General features: G+C 54.8%; 1 protein-coding gene across 1 annotated transcript in view; it reads right to left on the bottom strand.

The window, feature by feature from the left end:
• The window catches only part of CFAP77 (cilia and flagella associated protein 77), a 125,479-nt gene that overhangs the window by 35,221 nt on the left and 70,170 nt on the right, over positions 1–20,088 (bottom strand). The window contains exons 2-3 of the mRNA XM_047700255.1: positions 17,983–18,082; positions 17,221–17,449 (exon numbers count right to left, since the gene is read on the bottom strand). Of these exons, the coding sequence (XP_047556211.1) occupies positions 17,221–17,449; positions 17,983–18,082 (329 nt within the window). The remainder of the gene's footprint in view (positions 1–17,220; positions 17,450–17,982; positions 18,083–20,088) is intronic.

Here is a 20,088-nt window from a genome sequence, read left to right as displayed (position 1 = left end):
TTTCTGGGGACAGCTTTCCTCCTCCACTGCAACGCCTAAGAGGGGGTCTTTGGAAGAAATTCACTGTTCCTTGGGGAACCTAGTGTTGGGGACAGGGTAGCCCTTCTGTCTGCAGAAAGGGTGCAGATACCGAAGGCAAGCCCCTGGGCCTTTAGGTCCCTCTCTCCCCTGGCACGGGGGAGCTCGGTAATTAGAGCCAGCATGTCGGAGTGGCTCCTGGATCCCAAAAGGGGCAGCGATGGCAGTCCCCCCAGAACAGAGGGCCTGGCCAGGACAGGGGGCCCACGGCAGCAGCCCCTCCCTGAGGATGTTTAGTCCAGGAGGCCTCTGGCTGGAGGGTGGGGGTCTCTGAGAGCCCACCCAGCCAGGGGAATCTGGGATTCTCAGGCCCATTCCCTATGAATCTTTAAAACTATTTGAAAGTGATTCGGGCTTGTAAAAGTGTGTGCTTCCATGTGATATCGGAGGGGTCCCCAGAGCACAGGGATTGGGATGTAGGTGTGGGGGCTGTTTGGAAGCTCTTCAGAGAGCAGAGAGGGGCAGAGGACTGGCCAGGCACAAGCATCTGGGGAAGGGGTGTCAGGAAGGTAAAAGGCCTGGGACCAGGTCCACTCTGGAGCTGGGGAGCTTGGTCCTGGCGGGGGTCCTCTTGGAGGCATGGAGAGGACTGTCCATAAAAGGCTTCTGGGGGGGCGCCTGGGTGGCTCAGTGGGTTAAGCCGCTGCCTTCGGCTCAGGTCATGATCTCAGGGTCCTGGGATCGAGTCCCAAATCGGGCTCTCTGCTCGGCAGGGAGCCTGCTTCCCTCTCTCTCTCTGCCTGCCTCTCTGTCTGCTTGTGATCTCTCTCTGTCAAATAAATTAAAAAAAAAAAAAAAAAAAAGGCTTCTGGGGACTTTGGGGTGTCATGGAAATGTGCTGTATTTTCATTGACTACTCCGGTATCTAAAGTTTTTTAAAGTTATCTTTACGCCCAATGTGGGGCTCAAACTCACAACCCTGAGATCAGGAGTTAGACGCTCCACCCACTGAACCGACCAGGCACCCCCAGCTCCAAGTTGGATAAATTTGTCAAAACTCATCAAATTATACATGAACCATTTCCGTGTCTAAAAATTACACCCCAATAAAGTTGTTTTAAGAGAAAAAACCAAGAAGACAGATTGTGGAGAAAATGGCTAAGGCAGGAGCTCTAAGAGAGAAAGGGGTTGGTGAGGGTGCTAGGGAGCTACAGATGGTTTCTGAGCAAGAGGAGAGAGGCTGATGCACGGTGATGGCCACGCTTCCCAACGGTTGCTGTGGCGGTGGAGTGAATTAGACCAGGAGGGGGGCGACGGCATAGGATTTGAGGACCCAGGCCATTCCAGGGGAGGAAGGGCTACTCATCCTCTGAATGAGATCAGCCCTGTGTCCACGAACTCATCTGTCCTCTCATCCATCCGACCCGCCAGGAGCGTGAACAGGCTCCCGCTAACGGGAACGAGCTGTCTACAGTCTGTAGCAACAATAACCATGATCGGTGCAGCGCACACGTCCTGCCTGCTTCCTCAATCCTGAGGGCCATGGCCCTGGAGATGTTTGTTTGTTTGTTTGTTTGTTTAATTTATGTATCTATTTGAGAGAGAGATAGCAGGGGGAAGATGAACAGAGGAAGAGGGACAGCAGACTCCACGTTGAGCGCGGAGCCTAATGCAAGGCTCGGTCTCACAACATTAATATTCTCATTAAGATGGGAAATCCGGGGCACCTGGGTGGCTCAGTGGGTTAAGCCGCTGCCTTCGGCTCAGGTCATGATCTCAGGGTCCTGGGATCGAGGCCCACGTCGGGCTCTCTGCTCAGCAGGGAGCATGCTTCCCTCTCTCTCTCTCTCTGCCTCTCCATCTACTTGTGATCTCTCTGTCAAATAAATAAATAAAATCTTTAAAAAAAAAAAAAAAGATGGGAAATCCGAGGCCCAGAGAAGGTCACGGTCTTGCCCAAGACCACACAGCCAGGGAACATGGCGTTTGTATGGGGAGCTTGTGGACGGATCTGCCTGCAGCCCTCTGCCCCCCCCAGGCAGGGAGTCTCCTTCGGCATGACTTGGGAGGAGGAATGTTCTCTCTGAGCCTTTTGATGGCTCTTTGCGGGTGAGCAGAGGGTGGAGGTTGGGGTGGGGGAGTGAAGAGAGGGACTCTTTACAGAGCGGTGGGCATGAGCAAAGACAGGGGATCCGATCAGGCTGGCCCCATGCCTCCCAGCCCTGTACTGGCCTGATGAGCATGGGAGACCAATAGCAGGTGGGAAATACTGCCCATTTTAATGAGCACTTACTATATCCAGCCTGCCATCAAGCACTCCAGCTGCGGTCCTACTGATTCCTCACGACTCCGACAGTGAGGGGGAACATTCCTGCTTTCATGGAGGGAAACTGAGGCTCAGATAAATCAAGCAACTTGCCCAGGGTTTGCTCACAGACATGGAGCAGGCAGGTGCCAGAGCAGGGGGACCCCATTCAGGATCCCCACCCAGGTTCCCCTGACTCTAAAGAGTTAGCCTCTTCATGGCTGGGCTGCATGTCCAGCAAACCCAGAGGGGGTCTGAGCTATCCAGTGGTCGCTGCCCAGTGGCCTGTCCTGGTGGCCTCGCTGCTGGACCTGCTCTGTGCCTGGACGATAAAGCTGTGTTTTCTGTCCGGCAGTCCTTCCTCTACAGAGAGAAGGCCGATGGGTCCTGAACCCAGGCGGCCCCATCCCGGGGGCCTCGGGCCCTGGCACGTGGTTGCGAGGGTTTCTGTGGGCCCGTCCCACCGTGTCTGAGCAGTGCCCGTCGGTGACAAACTGTCTGCCCATAACCCGGCAGGAACCTCTCGGAGAAGTTCCTCACCACCCTGACGTTTTCGCTCACAACAAAACCATGTCAAAACTAAGTCTAATAAAGCGGAAAATGGGGAATAAAATGAAATGAAATCAGCTCTACTTGGGGTAGGCCGGCAAGAAACTTCAAATTAGTTCAATCCGACCCATCTTCGCCGCTTCGCGATTGATACCCCAGACCAGGGGTTGATCTCGGATGAAGGCACCAGGGACAAGGTAGGGAAATGGAAATTATCATTTGCAAACATTAGGCTGACACTTTGTGCGTGCGGGGGATGAGGGCTGACAGCTCTGATTTGCCGGCTCGGCTCCTCTCTGCCAAAGAGCGCTCTGTGGATTAGGGGGGCCCCTTTCATGGCAACCCATCTTCATCTTCGCTGCTCATTAAAACTTTGTGGAGCTGGAGAAGTTGGCGGAGGAGAGGAAACTGCAGGAACCTTCTGAGGGACTTCAGGTACACATTTGTTGAAAGGTGTTTGAGAAGGGAGCCTTGGGTCTGACAAACCGGATTTTAGTACGGCTCTCCGTGCGCAGCGGGCTAAAATAATTGGTCATCAGTGACTACTAATTCGGTTTAGTAGCCAGAGGCAATTTTTTTCTTCCTGGAAAATCAATGACAGCACGGAGGTCTGTTCAGCGCGATTCCGCTCAAAACTGGGCCTTATTTGGCGCTTGATGTTTCTTCAGTGGGGACAGCGATTTTGTTAAAATAAAATTAAAATCCATCTCTACTATGCCAGTGGTCCGCCGCTCCCAGGGGGTGGGCAAGGCGCTGGCACCAGCCCCCGCACGGCCCCGGAGGGCTGGAGGAGTAGACAGTGGCCTCCGGGATGGGCCGCGGCCAAGGACCACGGACGGTCTGGTTTTGGGGGAGGGAGTGGGCTGGAGGGCCGGGCTTCTGTCACAGGCTGGAAATCAAAACCGAGCCCACGAGGGACAGCCCACAGTGGCACCGTGTAAGGAGCCCTAGCTCCTTGTGCACCCGCCAGAGCTGTCCCTCCCTGCCCCATGGGGCTTGCGCGCTCAGATGGCCCGGAGCAGCCCGCTTCGGGGCCGGGCGCCTTCCCTTCTCCTCCACGCCCGAGGCTTCCTGAACGGGCCCCTGTGTCTGACAGCCCAGGGACATCAGGCACCGTCCGCGGAGCCCTGGGCTCCTGCCTGCGGCTGCACCCTGTTTCTCCCGGGAGGTGCTCCTGGCTGACTTTGCCTCCATCCTGCCAAAGCCACAGCTAAATCCGTTTTTTATTTTGTGCTTTGTGTTTTTTAATTAACATTTTTATCAAGATCATTGTAGATTTCACAAGCAATTGTAAGAAGCAAAGCAGAGGGGTTCAGTCCACGCATCTCATTCAGCTCCCCCCAGACTTACCCGTGGTCGTGTGTGTGTTCATTTCTCCACAATGTCGTCACACGCAGGGCTTCATGCGCCCACGGTACGGTCAGGATGCACAACCCTTCCTCACCCCAGGCCCCTCCGGGACCCTTGGCCACCACGCCGCCTCCCTCCCACGCTGCACCCACGTGCCCAGGACGGTTCCAGGTCACCCTCACAAGAGCCCCACGAGGGAGAGGACCTGCGACTGCAATCAGTCCCCGTTTTACCGACGAAGACACTGGTTGATGAGGAACTAGCGTGAATGATGCCAGACGATCAGTACAGTTCAAGTAGAGGAAGTCGGCTGCTTGGGACCTGGATTTCAGGGTCCTGCCCCAGCACGGTTGCAAATAGCAGACTCCGGGACTGCAAATAGCAGTCTCCAGTGTTCAAAAACTCTCTGCTACCAATGTATACATTTTTAAAATCAGAATTCACGTAAAAACCCAAATGTCTGGCTTTCCTTAGTGAGGCATTAGATCGTCGGTTAGGGCAGCGCTGGGCCCCCATTCCCATGGGTCCATAACCAGCTGAAGATGCTGCCCTTGGACCAGGCATGTGCTCCACCGAGACACAGACCCCACCACTCCCTACTGCCTCACACAGCGTCGGCTTCCCTCTCCTACCCGCCAGGCCTCTACAGCCTGGGAAACTCTGCCCCCTCTCCAAGAGGCTCTGTGCCTTGAATCACAAGGCTACGTGGTGACAGTCCTTGGTGTCTCTCTTTTCAAGAACTCCAAGGACTCTTTACTGATGAACTCACACCATTTCTTCTGACCCAGGAGGACGTAGTCTTGCCCCCACCTACAGATGGAGAAATGGAGGCCCGCAAAGAGCGGGAGCTCAGAGCCCCTCAGCATGGGAGCCAGAGAGTGCCGTGCGGAGTCAGGGGTCTTCAGGCTTCGCGGCTAGTTTTCCATCCTTTCCCCGCCTCCATCTCCGCTCCCTTGGGAAGAGGTGGGAGAAGAGAGGAAACTCGCTCAGAGGAGGGAGGGTTCGGACAGGCCTGAAGGGAAAAGCAGGACCAACCTGCCCACTGGCCAAGGAGGCCTGACGCCTAGGCTCTAGGACACTGTTAGGGACCCATGGAAATGTTTTGATTTCTTTTAAAATCAGCACAGCCATTAAATATTTTAGATTATTATAATGCTTTTTTTGTGCGGAGGAGAGGGCTCACGATAGCAAGCGTGCTCGAGGGCTTACGGAAATCCCGCCAACGCCAGGTGCCTGGATCCGCAAGACAGAGGCCCGGGCCTGCATCCGAACAGCGAGCCAATCCCGCGGGGACCAGGGAGCCTCAGTCTTGAGGACACAAAAGAATTATCCCGACAGCGTATCCCACGTACAGCGGCCTGGGCCCCACCGTCGGACTTTTCCGACTTGCCCAGGCCCCGGCGTGTCACCGAGGCGGCAGCCCCCCACCCTCGGGGGGGCCTGGCCCAGGGGATTGCCGGCACCCTTTGGGGGTCCAGCTCTGAGCCTTGCCCGTGCGGAGGACCCTCCAAGCTGATCGCCAGCAGCGCCTCTGTGGGGCGGGCGGCCAGCCAGCCCCGGCCCCGGGGGACCCACAACAGCTCCCACATCCCTCCTACGCCCCCGCCTTGTTCCTGCTTGTCCCCCTCAGCCCGAGGGCCTGTCTTTTCTAACTAGCCTGGAGGAAGGGGCGGTAATTGAGGGGCTGCTCTCCCTGGCAGGACTCTTAGAGCTAATTAGAGAAGAGGACCTCTGGGCTTGTGGTGATTTTTTAATTGTTTGTGGATCCAACATAAAAGCTAATGACAGAGCAGGGAGGCTTAGTTAGCAGTGCTCTCCTGACTTCTAAACTTGTCTAAGAGGTCATTTGCAATTTGTTAACATTTTTTCACAAGGGTGAAGTCAATTAGCAGTTTCCCCACACAGACGCCCAGAGGCGAGCCCAGGCTTTCTGGAAGCTTCTCTCTCAACCTTGAGGGTCTGTGCCTGAAACGGGAGCTCCCCCTGTGCTCCTGCAGCACCCACCCCCCGCCCCACTGCAGGCTCCGCTGGGGCTCAAGCACCCCTGGGGGAGAGTCCAGTGGAGCCAGCACACATGATGGGGGACGGAGTGCCTCGTGCACAGCAGACGTCTGCTGTGCAGGGGTCCTGGCGTCTGGGGACAGGGTGAGTAGCAGATGGGACCTCCCTGCCCCGTGGGGTTGCAGAGCGGGCACTGGCTCCTGGCAGAAGCCGAGGAGGCCCCTTCAGCCCAGCAGCTCCCCCCATGGACTTGACCCTGAGGAACCTCACCCACAGGAAATGAGGAGCCACCTGGACGTCCCGCGATGGGAGACGAAAACACCCACCTGGCGGGGCAGGGTGACATTTGCAAAGGTGTGGAGCAACTAAAGCAACTTGCTACGCAAAGGGATTTCGTGTTTTGAAGCCACATGAACACATAAATACGCATTATTGACGGCCGCCTAGGGCTGTAGCAAAGATGGGCGAACCTGGAGGAAAGGACGCATATTCCAACCTCAGGAGGGTCCCCCGGGAGCAGAGGGAAGGGCGCTGGGCCAGGAGGGGCTGAGAAGCGGCTTCAAGCTGTATTTGATCTAATTTATTTCTCTAATAAGGGCTCAGATGCAAATACAGCCTGGGGGTAAAATTTGTGAAACCCGAGTGCGGGGTCACGGAGTTAGTTATGAAAGCTTCTGAACTTCTCTGCGCTTTTGGAGAGTTTCCTAATAAATACGAAGAAAGGAGTGGCCAAACGTTTGCTCCTCCGGAAAGCACGGATACCTGTCATCTTTCAGCCGATTAAAACTCTTGACTGATTGCGAACTTTCTTATTTTCCACAAACCCGGGACGGGTAGCACGTGACAAGATGCCAGGAGCGCGCGTGCCTAAGCAATAGTTCAGTTCCCGACAAAGAAGTTCCCCCCCAGGGCGCCTGGGTGGCTCAGTGGGTTAAGCCGCTGCCTTCGGCTCAGGTCATGATCTCAGGGTCCTGGGATCGAGTCCCGCATCGGGCTCTCTGCTCAGCAGGAAGCCTGCTTCCCTTCCTCTCTCTCTGCCTGCCTCTCTGCCTACTTGTGATCTCTGTCTGTCAAATAAATAAATAAAATCTTTAAAAAAAAAAAAAAAAGAAGTTCCCCCCCAAACCCCAGGGAGCCTAAAGTGCGCGGCTTTCTGACTTTGCGGGAAGACGCCCTGATGACCACAGTAGGACGACCGGTGGGTGCCCCCCACAGAGATACGTCCTCCTTCTACCCCAGAGCCCATGAGTGTGACCTGAAGTCAGAGAGGAGCCTTGGCCGACGTAACTAGCTTTGGGAGCTTGAGGTCAGATCACCCTGGATTATTGGGGTGAGCCCTGAATCCAGGGACACGTGTCGTTTTTGGAGACAAAAGGGGAGAGTCCCGAACACGCGGAGAGGAGGCGGTGTGAGCCGAGAGCTGAGGCTGGAGGACGCAGCCACGAGCCCAGGGACGCCCGGGGCCACCAGAGGGCAGGAGGGATTCTCGCCTAGAACCTTCGGCGGGAAGGGGGCCCCGTGACACTCCGAGTTTGGATTTCCAGCTCCATGTTAGGAGGGAATACATTTCTGTTGTGTGAAGCCACCGGGTTGGTGGTGATCTGTTCCAGAAGCCCCAGGAAGCCGATAACCGAAGCCCAGAGCCCAGCAGGTCCAAGCCCAGGGAAGAAGCTGTTCCTCTCACGTGCTGGCTGTGTCCCAGCTGGGGAGCGATCGCAAGCAAGCCAGCCCTTCTCCCCTTCCAGTCAGGCAACCAGCACTCACTGAGCACCTACTAGGTCCCGGGCCTATGCTAGGCGTTGGGGATACAGCAGTGAGCGAAACCAGGCAGGGCCCAGAGTCTCCCGGTGCCTCCCGCCACCCTCCCCTCCCACTGAAACAACATGTGTCCTCTTTCATTTTGCACCCCGTTTCCTCCTGGTATCCTGAACACCCGGCGTGACGCCCAGCACAGGCGGGCACTGAGTGAGCACACGGTACAGGACAGAAGCGACAGACAGGACCTCCAAGGTCAAATCCCACTCTCTGGCCACGCGATCACAGACAAGCATCTCTGGGCCTCAGTTTCCCCATCTGTAGAAAGAGTGTTGCTACTCAAGGGTCATTCTGAGGGTCAGGGGAAAGGCTGTGCATGGAGGGCCCGTCCCTGTGCCAGGCCCCAGAGGAGCTAGTGAGACGGAAGCTGCTATTATTATTACTGGAACCTGCAGGGCACCCGGTTTTCTGGAACGGAAGGCCGCCTCCATCTGGCCCCAAAGGGAAAGGGATGGCCTTGGTTCCTGAGCACATGTGCAGAGACACGCTGTAGGCTCTGAATTCTTTTGCGTGGGGGTCTTGCGCAGCAGCAGGCTGGGGTGCTGTGTTGAGCTCGAAACTGGCTCTCCCCGCGGGACCGGCTCCTCCGTGCCCCCGTGTCAGAGGGGCCACCGTGTCACTGAGGGGCAGAGCCAGGCACAGCCCAGCGAACCCTCCAGCTGTGTCGAGGCGGGGGCTGCGGAGGCCGAGGCGCCAGGCCCACTCCCACGCTTTGCCCACCGTCGCGGGCAGGCAAGGCCCAGCTCTGGAAAAATCAAAAGCGGGAGAGCGGGAGCTGGGGAGGCCCCGAGGGGGAGCTGCCTGCGGCCTCGTTAGCGCTGACCCTGGCACGGAGCTGCTCCTGATGGATGGGGTTCGGGAGGGCCAGGCCCCGGGGGAGCACGGCCCCATCCATTATGGGCCCATCAGCGCCTCCCTGAACCCTCCCTGCTCCGAATGCCGAGAGCCTCGGGCCGGGAATAAATCTCCGTCTGGGCCGCAGGAGAGCAGAGAGGGGAAAAGGCAAAGCATGAAAAATGTCTCATTCCTGGCTCTGGCAACAAAGCCGCCTTAGAGGAATGAGTGAGAAGAGTTTGGGGAGGGGCGAGAGGTAGGAGCAGACACAGCAGGGCGGGGGCCCAGAGAGGAAGGGGGAGAAGATGGGTCCCCCCACACCGCTTCCCATCTACTCTCCCTGCCTGGGCCTCTTAACAAAAGGCCCCCGGGTCAGGTCCACAGAAGCAGGCTCCCCATGAGGAGGGGCCCCTGTCGGACCCAGTTTGGGGTGTCCCAGGACCCGGCCTGGCAGTGATGCGTAGGTCTGGGGTGTCAGCCAACACCTCCCTGAGCATGAGGGTCTAGAGTAAACCATCTGGACCCGAACACCCAGGCTTCCGCTATCACCTGTGAGCTCTTGCTACAGGGACATAACCTCTCCCTGCCTCAGTTTCCCTGCAGGTCAGTGGAGGTGGTGGGCCGCCGTGAGGACATACTGAGTCACTCTGTGGAAAGCCTGGTCCCTGGGAAGAGCTCGCGAGCAGCAGCACTGACCACTGTCGCTGCTATTCGCAAATGGCCTCCCTTGGCCGAGGACATGCCTGGAGACGGGCAGCCTTGCGGACGGGGTTCAGGATGTTAATGATTTCCTCATCCAGGCCCTGGCTCAGCCTCCTGGAAGCCTGCAGGCTGTGGGTATGGACAGCAGCTCAGATCCTGGCTCTGTCACCAACTGGCCATGTGGCCTCAGGCAAGGGACTCTCTGGGCCTCAGTCTCCTCATCTATAAGATGGAGATGATAGCCCCTCCCTGTTGGAGGGATTTAACAAGATGGTGCACCCGTCTGCTGTTTCTCAAGGGCTCTGCCACGTGAACCACAGTCCCGCTCTCCAAACACACACACCAGTCCTCGTTTTGTTCTCTCAAGGCTCTGAGAACAAAGCCCCTCCACTGTCCTCATTTATTGTCATGTTCCTGGTACACGGTGGTTTCGGTCCCTCATGCCAGCACCCCTGTCCTGCTATCTCTGGACCCCTTCCTGTTTATGGGCCTTCCCTGAACGTATGATGCTTCACATTTTTTAAGTTGATGTTTCAAGTGTGACCTGAGTTCAGAATAGAGTAGGAAGGTCACCTCCCTTGTTCTGGACTTGCTACCTCTAGTAACAAGGCCAAGGGACACATTCACTGTTCAAGACAGCCTTATTGATATTGATTCATAACATCGAGCACAGGGGACAGAGCAGACTCTGGCTTTACCGCCTCCTCTCTGGCCTCAAACGTGTGTGTTCACTTTCAAAGACTCTGTGTCAAAGCCTTAAAGGGTCCTGGACCGTATTTCTCCTCAACAAATACTTACTGAGTTCCTATGTGTGCCAGGCTCTGATGAAGTAGCAGTGAACAAAACTGGCATTGTCCCTGGCCTCCAGGACCAGAGTGTCCAGGAAAGCAGAGAGCTATTAATGTCAGCGGCGGGAGCGGGTGGGCCAGGTTTCTTGGCCGCCGGATGTGCGTTTCAGGTGCGGGGGACCTTGCGAGAGCCACACGCTCCCCCTGGTGGTCAGGCCGGGTTCATTCAGCCGGCGTCCCGGCCACCCATAAATCTGGAGTTGGTCTCCCCATTCAGAAACTGTCGTGGATCCCCGGGTCGGTCGTCTGGGAAGGGTCTTATTATTATTTTATATGAGTTTGGGTGGGGGCTTGGATTTTGGCGGTCAGCTCTGGGAGGAACAAAATAACCCAGCGTGATTGATGGGACCATTGGAAATTTGTAAAATAAATCAGCTTGGCAGAAAGATTCAAAAAACCTGTCAGGCAGCAAACATTTTTTTAACAGCCTGTAAAATTTCCTCCATCCTTCACGTTTGTCACTGTCAGGCTGCTGATGCATCTGATAGCTGGGCGGGCAGCAGCGCAGACAGACGGAGGACTGGTAGCATTTCCTGCCTTTCTTGTGCTTCTCATTCTCCATGGTCTGAATGCGTTCAGCACTGGGACGGGGGCTGGTGGGTCTAAGCCAGACTAATTGGTGGAGGAACCAAGTTTTCTGCCAAAGTTGCACGTTGCTACCGGCTTCACATTCAGACTCCAAAGTGGCCCTTTGTTTGTGGGTTCATTTGGCGAGTGTTTACTGAGGACCTCTTCAGCAAAGGCCCTGTGGTCAGCACCGGGGATGCTGAGGAGCACAAAGCAGGCAGTGCGGTGAAGGTTCTGGGTGCCCCATCGAGGAGTTTGTTTGTTGGGATGTGGGGAGCCACTGAAGGGGGAGGGAAGAGGAGGGGCCCATCCTAAGGGTAGCTCATTGTGTTCAGAGAAAGTTTAAAGCTTTAAGAAAAATCCAGACAGGGTAGTCTTCCACTCTCTCTCTACATATAGATATAGGTGACGTAGATTCTGTCTCAGCCCCCCGCTAGTGCAGAGAAAGCGTGGGTGGCATCTTCACCCGTGTCACCTCCATCCTGTGTCTGTTAGGCAGGCAGGTCACTGTCACAGTCACCATCCCTAGTGTTTAGACCAGACCAATCCCTGTCCCAGTGCAGAGGCAGGGGCAAATAACTTCACCTCTCTGACCCTCTGTCTCTTCTTCTCTATGATGGGATGTGAGAGTCCCAGCCTGGCACTCACTGAGCTGTTCAGAGTTATTTAAGGAGAGGGTGCCTGGGAGGCGTTCAGTTATAACAATAACCCATAGTTGGCATTGTGAGTTCAGAGCAGGGGCCTCCTACTGTTCATCCGGCCCATGCCATACACAGACATGCGCGGCGGAGAGGGGGGACGCTGTTTGCCATCCACAGAGGGATAGATCCTCCTGCTAGCTGTCCTTGCCTTGCGTGTGGCACGAGGCTCCCCAGGCAGGATAGTGGCTGAGCCCTGGGTGCCCAGAATCTGCCAGGAGCACCAGCTGCTGCCACCACTTGCTGCTCCTCCCTCCCCGCATCCCCGACTCCCCACAACCGACAGTCCTGGGCCCATTAGGAGCAGGAGCAGTTAAGACGTGCCAAGGACATGTGAACATTTGCAAACACTTATTAAAATGCATCAATAATTAAGTGCTTCTTTAATAGTTACATTTCTGGCCTCCAGACATATCTGTCTGTGGACCTTGGGTCACAGCATGCTTGGAGATCTGTGTCACGGCCCTGCACGTGGGTGATGAGAATTTAAAATCCTCCCCTGACTTGAGGTCTGAGATTTGACGGTGAGACGGGAGAGCCATCGTGCACGGGCTCTCTCCAGATGCCTGATCCGAGAGGTGTGGTCTTCAAAGCTGGCCAGCCAGACGGGGTACAAAGCCTGCTCTGCCACCTGATAGCCAGAAGCTGCACCCCCTTTCCTGGCCTGAGAAGTGGATCATACATCGAGGCCGGATACCTGCTTTGTAGGGCTGGTGTTAGTATTAGCGACTCCGTGCACAAAAGGGCTGCTTGCCACGTAAACTCAGCTCAGGGCAGCTTCGGTTCGTGGTGCCCCCACCTCTATCAGAGGACGAAAGGAAGGAGCAGTTCGCCGAGGGATCAGTATGGCCAGTCTACACGGGGGTGGGGGGCCTGCAAACTCGGTGTCCACCAGGACCAGACAAATAGCAAAAAAGGGAGAAGCCAGGCCAAGGAGGGACGGATAGATGGAGGAGGACGCATGGATTCTGTCCGAACGGGGCCCAGCCTCCCAGCACCAGTCCCTGGTGCCAGGCAGAGGTGCTGACCTCGGTCGCCCGGCTTCTGACTTTTTAGGAGAAGCGGGGAATCCAGGTTTGTATATGAAATCCCCTGACTTTTTCAGATGTGGCAACTCATTCAAACTTTCTAAGTGCCGCATGGGGAAACATGGCTGGGGGTCGACTTGGCCATGGCCCCCGCTCTCGACCGCAAATCCACACGGGCTCTGCTCCCCGATCATTGCTTAGGGCCCCACTTTCTTTCAGCCATGGCAGCTCATGAACTGAAATGTACCTTTCTGATGTAGTGACAATCTGCGACAGATCGGTGTAGACTGGAAACCAAATCCACTCACTGGAAAGGGACTAATTGAATAAGCCCAAACTGGGGTTTGGATCCCATCTGATGTGGGGGTGCTAAGGGCGGGTGCTGGTAGAAGTGTGCGCCACCCCTCATACCCATTATTTTGTCCATCATAAGATACATAAAGGGCGAGAGGATTTGATGTCGGGGGACAGGAGGCAGAGCTGTGGTCAGAATTGTCTCTTGTGCGGCACTTGGAGTGCTTCAGCTGCGGGCCCAGCTTAGAGTGAGTTTTCCGTGTATTTAGTCCAAGATGGGACTTGATTATTATTATTTTTTTAACATATCTGTACTTGTGAGTAAATGGCACGCATTTGTTTCTTTGTCTATTTATTTATTGGACCAAATCGCCGGAACAACTCCTTGGGTAGTCGTGTGTAATCAGATTTGGTTTTTTAACATGCTTTTAAAGTAAAGAAATAAATACAATCGAGGCTTGTAAAAGGTGATCATTAGGAAATGGGCCTCGGCCCCATAACTTTAAAGTAATAGCCCCATTATGGAGAGGGGTGCTCATCTTTTAACTGCTTTTCGCACGTATGCAGCGAGGTGGAGGGGCTCTGCAGGCAGGCTGGGCATCTCGGTAAAAGCTTTTCCGGCAACCACTTAACCTCCACTTACAAAGAAATAAAGCGGAATTGATGCTGATTTGGGCCTGCTTTGGGGGATATTTTTGCTCTGTAAAAGCCCTTTTGCTTGCAATTTGCTGAGCTGCCCTGTCACACGAGAAAAGGCCACTGTTGATAAAGATAAAGCTTTATGGCCACGGTATTTGCTGCTAACAGCAACCTAATGCAGCATTTTCATTTTTGTGCAATTAATGTTAACGTCTGCTACGAAAATTGTCATTAAATACCATTTTAAAATCCATTCAATTTGCATATGCAAAGCCCATTTACCATCACAGAAGATCTGGCCGGTACTTCATCACGTCTTTCCTCTGGAATTGTAGCCACTCGGCTTTATAGCAATTTAAGATTTTATATTGAAAGCCAGATGATAATGGATGTCCTTTCGGAGCCCAGCTGACTTGAGCTTTTCCATTGTACATGAAATAACACTGCCCCAGGATCAGAAACTGTGGACGTCTGCACCGTCCCTCAGTCCCAGGGAGGCAAGGAGAGGAGGAACGAGCACTGGACGGGGAGTCTGCCCGTGGGGCTCCAGATCTGGCTCTTGTCTGGTCACAACATGCTTGGGAAAGTCTCTTCGCCTCTCTGAACTTCTGCTTTCTGGTTTTATTTATTTTATTATTTTTTAAGATTTTATTTATTTATTTGAGAGAGAGAGGGAGAGGATGAGGAACAAAGGGAGAGGGACAAGCAGACTCTCCACTGACCATGGAGCCTGATGCGGGGCTCAATCTCGATCACCATCTGAGCTGAAACCGAGAATCAGATGCCCAACGACTGAGCCACCCAGGTGTTCCTATTTATTTTATTTTTTATCTTTTCTTAAAGTAAGCTCTATGGGCAACATGGGGCTTGAACTCGTGACCCCAAGACCAAGAGTCACATGCTCTACCAACTGAGCCAGCCGGGCACCCCTGCTTTCTTTTTTTAAATAAGGGCTTCGAACTAGGTGATGGCTAATGTTCAGTGTCTTCTAAAATTTTTCCTTAAAGATTCATTCATTTATTTCAGGAGCGAGAGAAAGGGAGTGGTGGGGAGGCAAATAAGGGGAGGGTTCCCCGATAGGGGACTCGATATTAGGACCCTGGGGTTACCACCTGAGCCGAAACCAAGAGTCAGACACAACCGACTGTACCACCAGGTGCCCTATGTTTTTATACATAAGCACATCAGGTTGAGAACCCATTTCGGGAAGCTCAGTTCATATCTCCCTGCCTAGGCTGGGCAACAACCACCCAGACCCCTGCACAGGGTTTTAAAGACAAAGGAAATTGACAGAGAGACCAGACATAATCCAGGAACCCTGGAATGCCAGGTTAGTGCTGTGACAGCCCAGTGACAGATGAGGGACTGGAAGCCTCGAGGGGAAACAGCTGGCGACCAGGCCGGGACTAGAACCCCAGGCTCACTCCTAGCCAGAGCTGCTCCCAGACACCGTGCTGTCTTGGAGACACGGGCGACCACCCTGGATGGATATAGTGACCTGACGCACAGTGGGACTGTCTCTCCCTCTGCACTCCGGGCAGTCTTGGGAATGCCCTGGAGGGACTGACTGGGGGCATTACTTCAAAGGTGGGCAGAGGATGATGAGCAGAAAATTAGTTAATCCAGTCCAGAAATGACTTTCCAGTGTGTCTTCAATGTCACAGTCCAGGTTTTGAAGGCTGATGAACAGAAATGCCTTTCAGGGGAGAGATGTCCGTGGGAGGTGGAAGAGCTTCCCGCAGAGAAGATGCTGGTCTGGACTCTGGGGACAAGTGGGTTTTGCTCCGCAGGGTCGAGAAAAAAGTCAGGGAAAAAGCACGAAAGTCTGGTGGCTCACGCTATGAAAAACACTGGCAGTTCCTTAAAAAACTTAATCTAGAATCGCGTATGACCCAGCAATTCCACTCGTGAGCAGATGCCCCAGGAAAACTGAAAGCAGGGACTCAAACAGATGTTTGCACACGATGTTCACAGCAGCACAATTCACAAGAGCCCGAAGGTGGAAGTAACCCAGTGTCCACCGATGGATACACGGATAAACAAAATGTCGTGTGTACATACAATGGGATATTTTTCTACCTTCAAAAGGGAGGAAATTCGGGCACCTGCTTCGGACCTGGATGAACCTCGGAGCCATTATGGTGAATGAAATCAGCCAGACACAGAAGATCAAATATCGCATGATTCCATTTAGAGGACTCACCTGCCGTCTCAAAATCACAGAGACGGAAAGCAGAGCGCCGGCCACCGAGAGCTGAGGGGAGGGAGGAACAGAGAGATACCATCTCCGGGGGGCAGAGTTTCAGTCTGGGATGAAGAGAAAGTTCTGGAGACGATGGTCGCGGTAGTTCACAGCAATGGGAATGTACTTAATGCCACTGAACCGGACATGTAAAAGTAGCGCATCTTACCACAATAAAACACGATGAGAAGAAAAATTAAAAATAAAGAAGGAACCACTAAATAAATAAATACATAAATAAATAAATAAAGCACGGGGGCAGAGCCTGAAGAAGTGACATGTCTGGAAAGAGTGGGATGGGAGCGGGGAGGGGCCTGGTCCACACCTGGTCCACACAGACGGACCATGATACCGGCTCCTCGGTTTCGGGCGTCTAGGTGGGGCTTGGGGCAGCTGGAGGCCCCAGGCCATTTTGGTAGCTGCGAGCACTTCTGTTCCCTTGTATGGCGTGAGGCACACATGCCAGTAGTTTTTGTGAGGTCTGTACCGCGGCATCGTTTGGGTGAGGATGCCTTGCTGTATCAACCATCTGCTGCTGTGCTCCGTTCTCCTCCTTCTGGGGCCAGAACCTTGATTTCTGCATATGTCTTCCACCACCTGCTCCTGTCGATTTGCAGAGACTGATTCCAACCCCCCACCCCCTCCCAGAAGGGGCAGGGGATCTGGCCTGGCCCATCAGGGCCTCGGAAACTCCCGGTCTCGGCAGCTGGTTCAGAGGCAGACATGAGACCCAAGACTGGCCAATCAGTGTACTTCGCCATCCCTTCTCGGTGTGGTTAGTTCTGGGGGAGGCAAAGCTCTGAAGTTGGGCCAAGGAGTCTTGATCTCAAGTCTCTGTTGAAGTTCCTGTGCCCTTCCCGCCGAGAATGGAACTGTTCCTGATCATTTTGCTACATGAAGGAGGAGCGTGTCAGAGAATGAAGCCAGGACCGGGAAGCACAGGATGTTACACTGGTAACATCCCTCGATTACCTAGATCCAGCTATGCCTGAAGCTCTCTACCCCAGAGCTTTTCAATCATATAAGCCAGTAAATTCCACTAAAAAAAAAAAAAAATCAAGGCAGTTTGATTTGAGATTTGATGACATGCAACCACATTCTGCTTTTGTAGAATGTCCTGCCTTCTAGAGTTGGGACATGGGTTACGTGTCTGCTGCTGAACCCATCACTGGGACCGAGGTTTGTGAGATACACTGCTTGACCAGGCCTGGAACACTCACCCCTTCCTGGAGTCAAAGGTCATGCCCCACATTGTTCCCTAATTCAGACACCTCTGAGCGCCCTCCCGCCCCATGGTGAAGCAGAGAACCTTGAGTGCCAGCCCCCTTACCGTGCCGGGGTCCCAAACGTCATATTTGGTGGGAGAGAGGGCAGTTCCTTCTTGACGTGCCGGTCTTCCTGGTCACTGATACGGATGTCATTGAGCTGGCGGTAGAGGAAATTCTCCCGAGCGGTTACCAGGCCGGCTTTCACTGCCCCCCGATTCATGGCGATGTAGTTCCGGGTCAGTTCATGGGGGCAGGTGGGCTGCTGCTTAAACACATTCCAGTGTCCGATGGCTGGGGGCGGGGAGAGACAGCACGGAGCGGCGGTCAGTCTGGGAGGTGAAGCCACCAGGGGCACCTGACTGAGAAGAAGCTGGGGCGTGCATCCCTTCCCGTCAACCCAGAGCCCACTGCGGGACAGTCCTGCTTGGCCTGCTAGGAAGGAGGGGTCAGGATTCCCCGAGATCCCAGAGGGCACCTGAGCAACCTTTGAGTTGCTGGGTTTGCCCGGCCTTTAACTCCTCGGGGCCATCGGAGGGCTGGCGCTGAGCCTGTCCGCGCTTGAAGCTCGCACCGTGCAGAGCACAGTCTGGCCCGGGATCAGTGTTCCACCCTGGCTGGGGCCCGGGCTACTTCCCCGCTACCTCCGACCAGGATGCTGCCTGGACACCCCCGTCTCGGCCAAGCCCCGACTGTGGTTTCCACCAGAATGGTGCTGTGGGACCAGCGCGTGAGACCCCGTGACTCTTGGCTCTGTCCCCGGAGCGAGGCCCCCTGCCTGGCTTGAGAGCTCAGGTCCCCAGGGGCTGCAGAGTCTGCTGGTTCACCTGCGGGGACGCCTCCATCCAGTCCCCGGGTGTAGAGTCCATAATTAAAATCAACTCCCGGCAAACTGCAGCTTCTCTCTCGGGGCTTCCCGAGCTCAGCCTGTTGGGGAAAGACAGAGAGCGGAAGTGAGCAGCAGGACCCCAGACCGACCACACAGGACAAAGTCAGCAACAGGAGTCACTGGACGCTCTCGGGGCCCCAGGCCCTGTGGGCAACCTGGAGGGCCATGAGGGTGCGATGACAGAGCCCTCCCTGAGCAGGGCCCAGAGACACGCGCTGGAGAAGAAGCCTGCCAGGTGCTCGTGGCGAGGGACAAGCGAGCAGATCAAGTCAGGAGGGCCCTGAGGTCTTGACAGAGGAGGCGCGTTGGTGTGGTGGAGGGGTGGGACAAGTCCCCGCCCCGAGCAGCTGCACTGGGGGATCCAGCCCAGATCTGCCTGGCTGGAACCGGGTGTCACTCAGCCGCGGGATGTGCCTGGGTCAGAGATCCGCGCACGGAGGCCCCACTAGGGACGGAGCAGCACCTTCCCTACCTGACTCTTCATTCCTACCCAAGATGGCTTGTATCCCGGTCCCTGCAGCTCATGGGGACGTCGATGCCTTCTTGACTGGCAGGTGGGGCTACGGTGACACGGCCCACTATCACTTTCCCAGTGGCTTCCCAGTGGCCAGACAGCTTTCCTCACTCTCTGGGTCTCTGGCAAACTCTTCCTTGTCCTCCAGAAGGGGGTTGTAGGAACAAAACTGCCCTATCACTGACCACACGACTCCCCTATTTTATAGGCAGGGAAGCGGACACCTAGAGAGACGGTTGTGATCCCCGCTCCCAAGGGACAGGATGGGTTTCACGCGCCAGTGTGTTTAGGCCCCGGCCAGGGCTCTAAGTCATTAGAGTAGACGACACCGCCTCTCTTCAGAGGAGCGAGCGGCTCCGGAAGCAGAGGTCCTACCCTGTGTGGTACGTAGATCATCTCCTTCTCGGCTTTATCGAGCCCTGGCTGGATTCCCACCGAGTCCCAGACACAGCGTTCTGTCCTTCCTATGCTTCTCGCTCTGGGTCCTCACAACTGCCCTGTGAGGTGGACCCCATCGCCACCCCGTTTCTCAGATGAGGAAGCTGTGGCACAGACAAGTCAGACAGTTTGCACAAGGCCACACAGCAGCAAGTGGCCAAGCCGGGATTTGAACCCAAGCCGTCTGTCTCCAGCCCACGTTCAGATCCACCAGTTCAACAAAGACCCACGAGCCAGCCTGCCTGGATTATAAATTCCCACGCAGCCAGAAGCATGACGTGTGTCGCCTTCCCTCTGCTGGTGGCACGTTGCAGGTGCTCAATAAATGCCTGAGACTAAAATCCTCTTTCTCTGGGAAGCCCTCCCGGGTTGCCTTCAGTCCAGACAACTTTCCCTGTCATATGGCATCAGCGGTCCCTGAGCTCTACCTATAGGGCACTTTCAAAATCACACAGTAGTACCTCCGCGGCACAGACGGGCTTGGACCGTATGACGCTTACACTCAGAGAGAGCCGGTCACCGAGGATGACGTATCGCTGGAGGTCACTGACGTGAAATGTCTCAGACAGCACGTCCGTACAGACAGGAAGTCGATTCATGGTGGCTTCCGGCTGGGAGGGAGATGGGAATGGAATGCTCGGGGTGCGGGGTGATGGCTAAGAGGGATCCTAAAACCCACGATGGTGATGGTTGCCCAAGTCTGGGAATGTGCAAAGAGCCACTGGCTTGGGCACTTTATTTGGGTGAATTGTACACTGTGTGAACTGTACATCAGTGAAGCCGTTAGAGATGACAAAGCGGCGTAATTAAGTCATTAATTGCATGACGATCAGCTTAATGTCTGTGTCCCCTAGTAAAATGTGCTCTCAGTCTTTATCTATTTTAAGGTTAATTTTTTTAAGCTCTTTAAAGATAGATCTTTCTTTTTTTTTAAAGCAGTTTTATGTTCACAGCAAAACTGAGAAGAAAGTGTAGAGATTCTGCCCCCTCCTCCCGATTCTCACCCCTTTATCCTTGTGCCCAGCGTACAATCGACGCTGGTAAATAAGGGCGGAAGGAATGAACGAACGAACAAACGAACGAAATGGCTCC

Source organism: Lutra lutra, chromosome 13 (assembly GCF_902655055.1).
Source record: "Lutra lutra chromosome 13, mLutLut1.2, whole genome shotgun sequence".
NCBI lineage: Eukaryota > Metazoa > Chordata > Mammalia > Carnivora > Mustelidae > Lutra > Lutra lutra.
The sequence above is the reverse complement of the archived record's forward strand: the minus strand, read 5'-3'. Positions and strand labels throughout refer to the sequence as shown.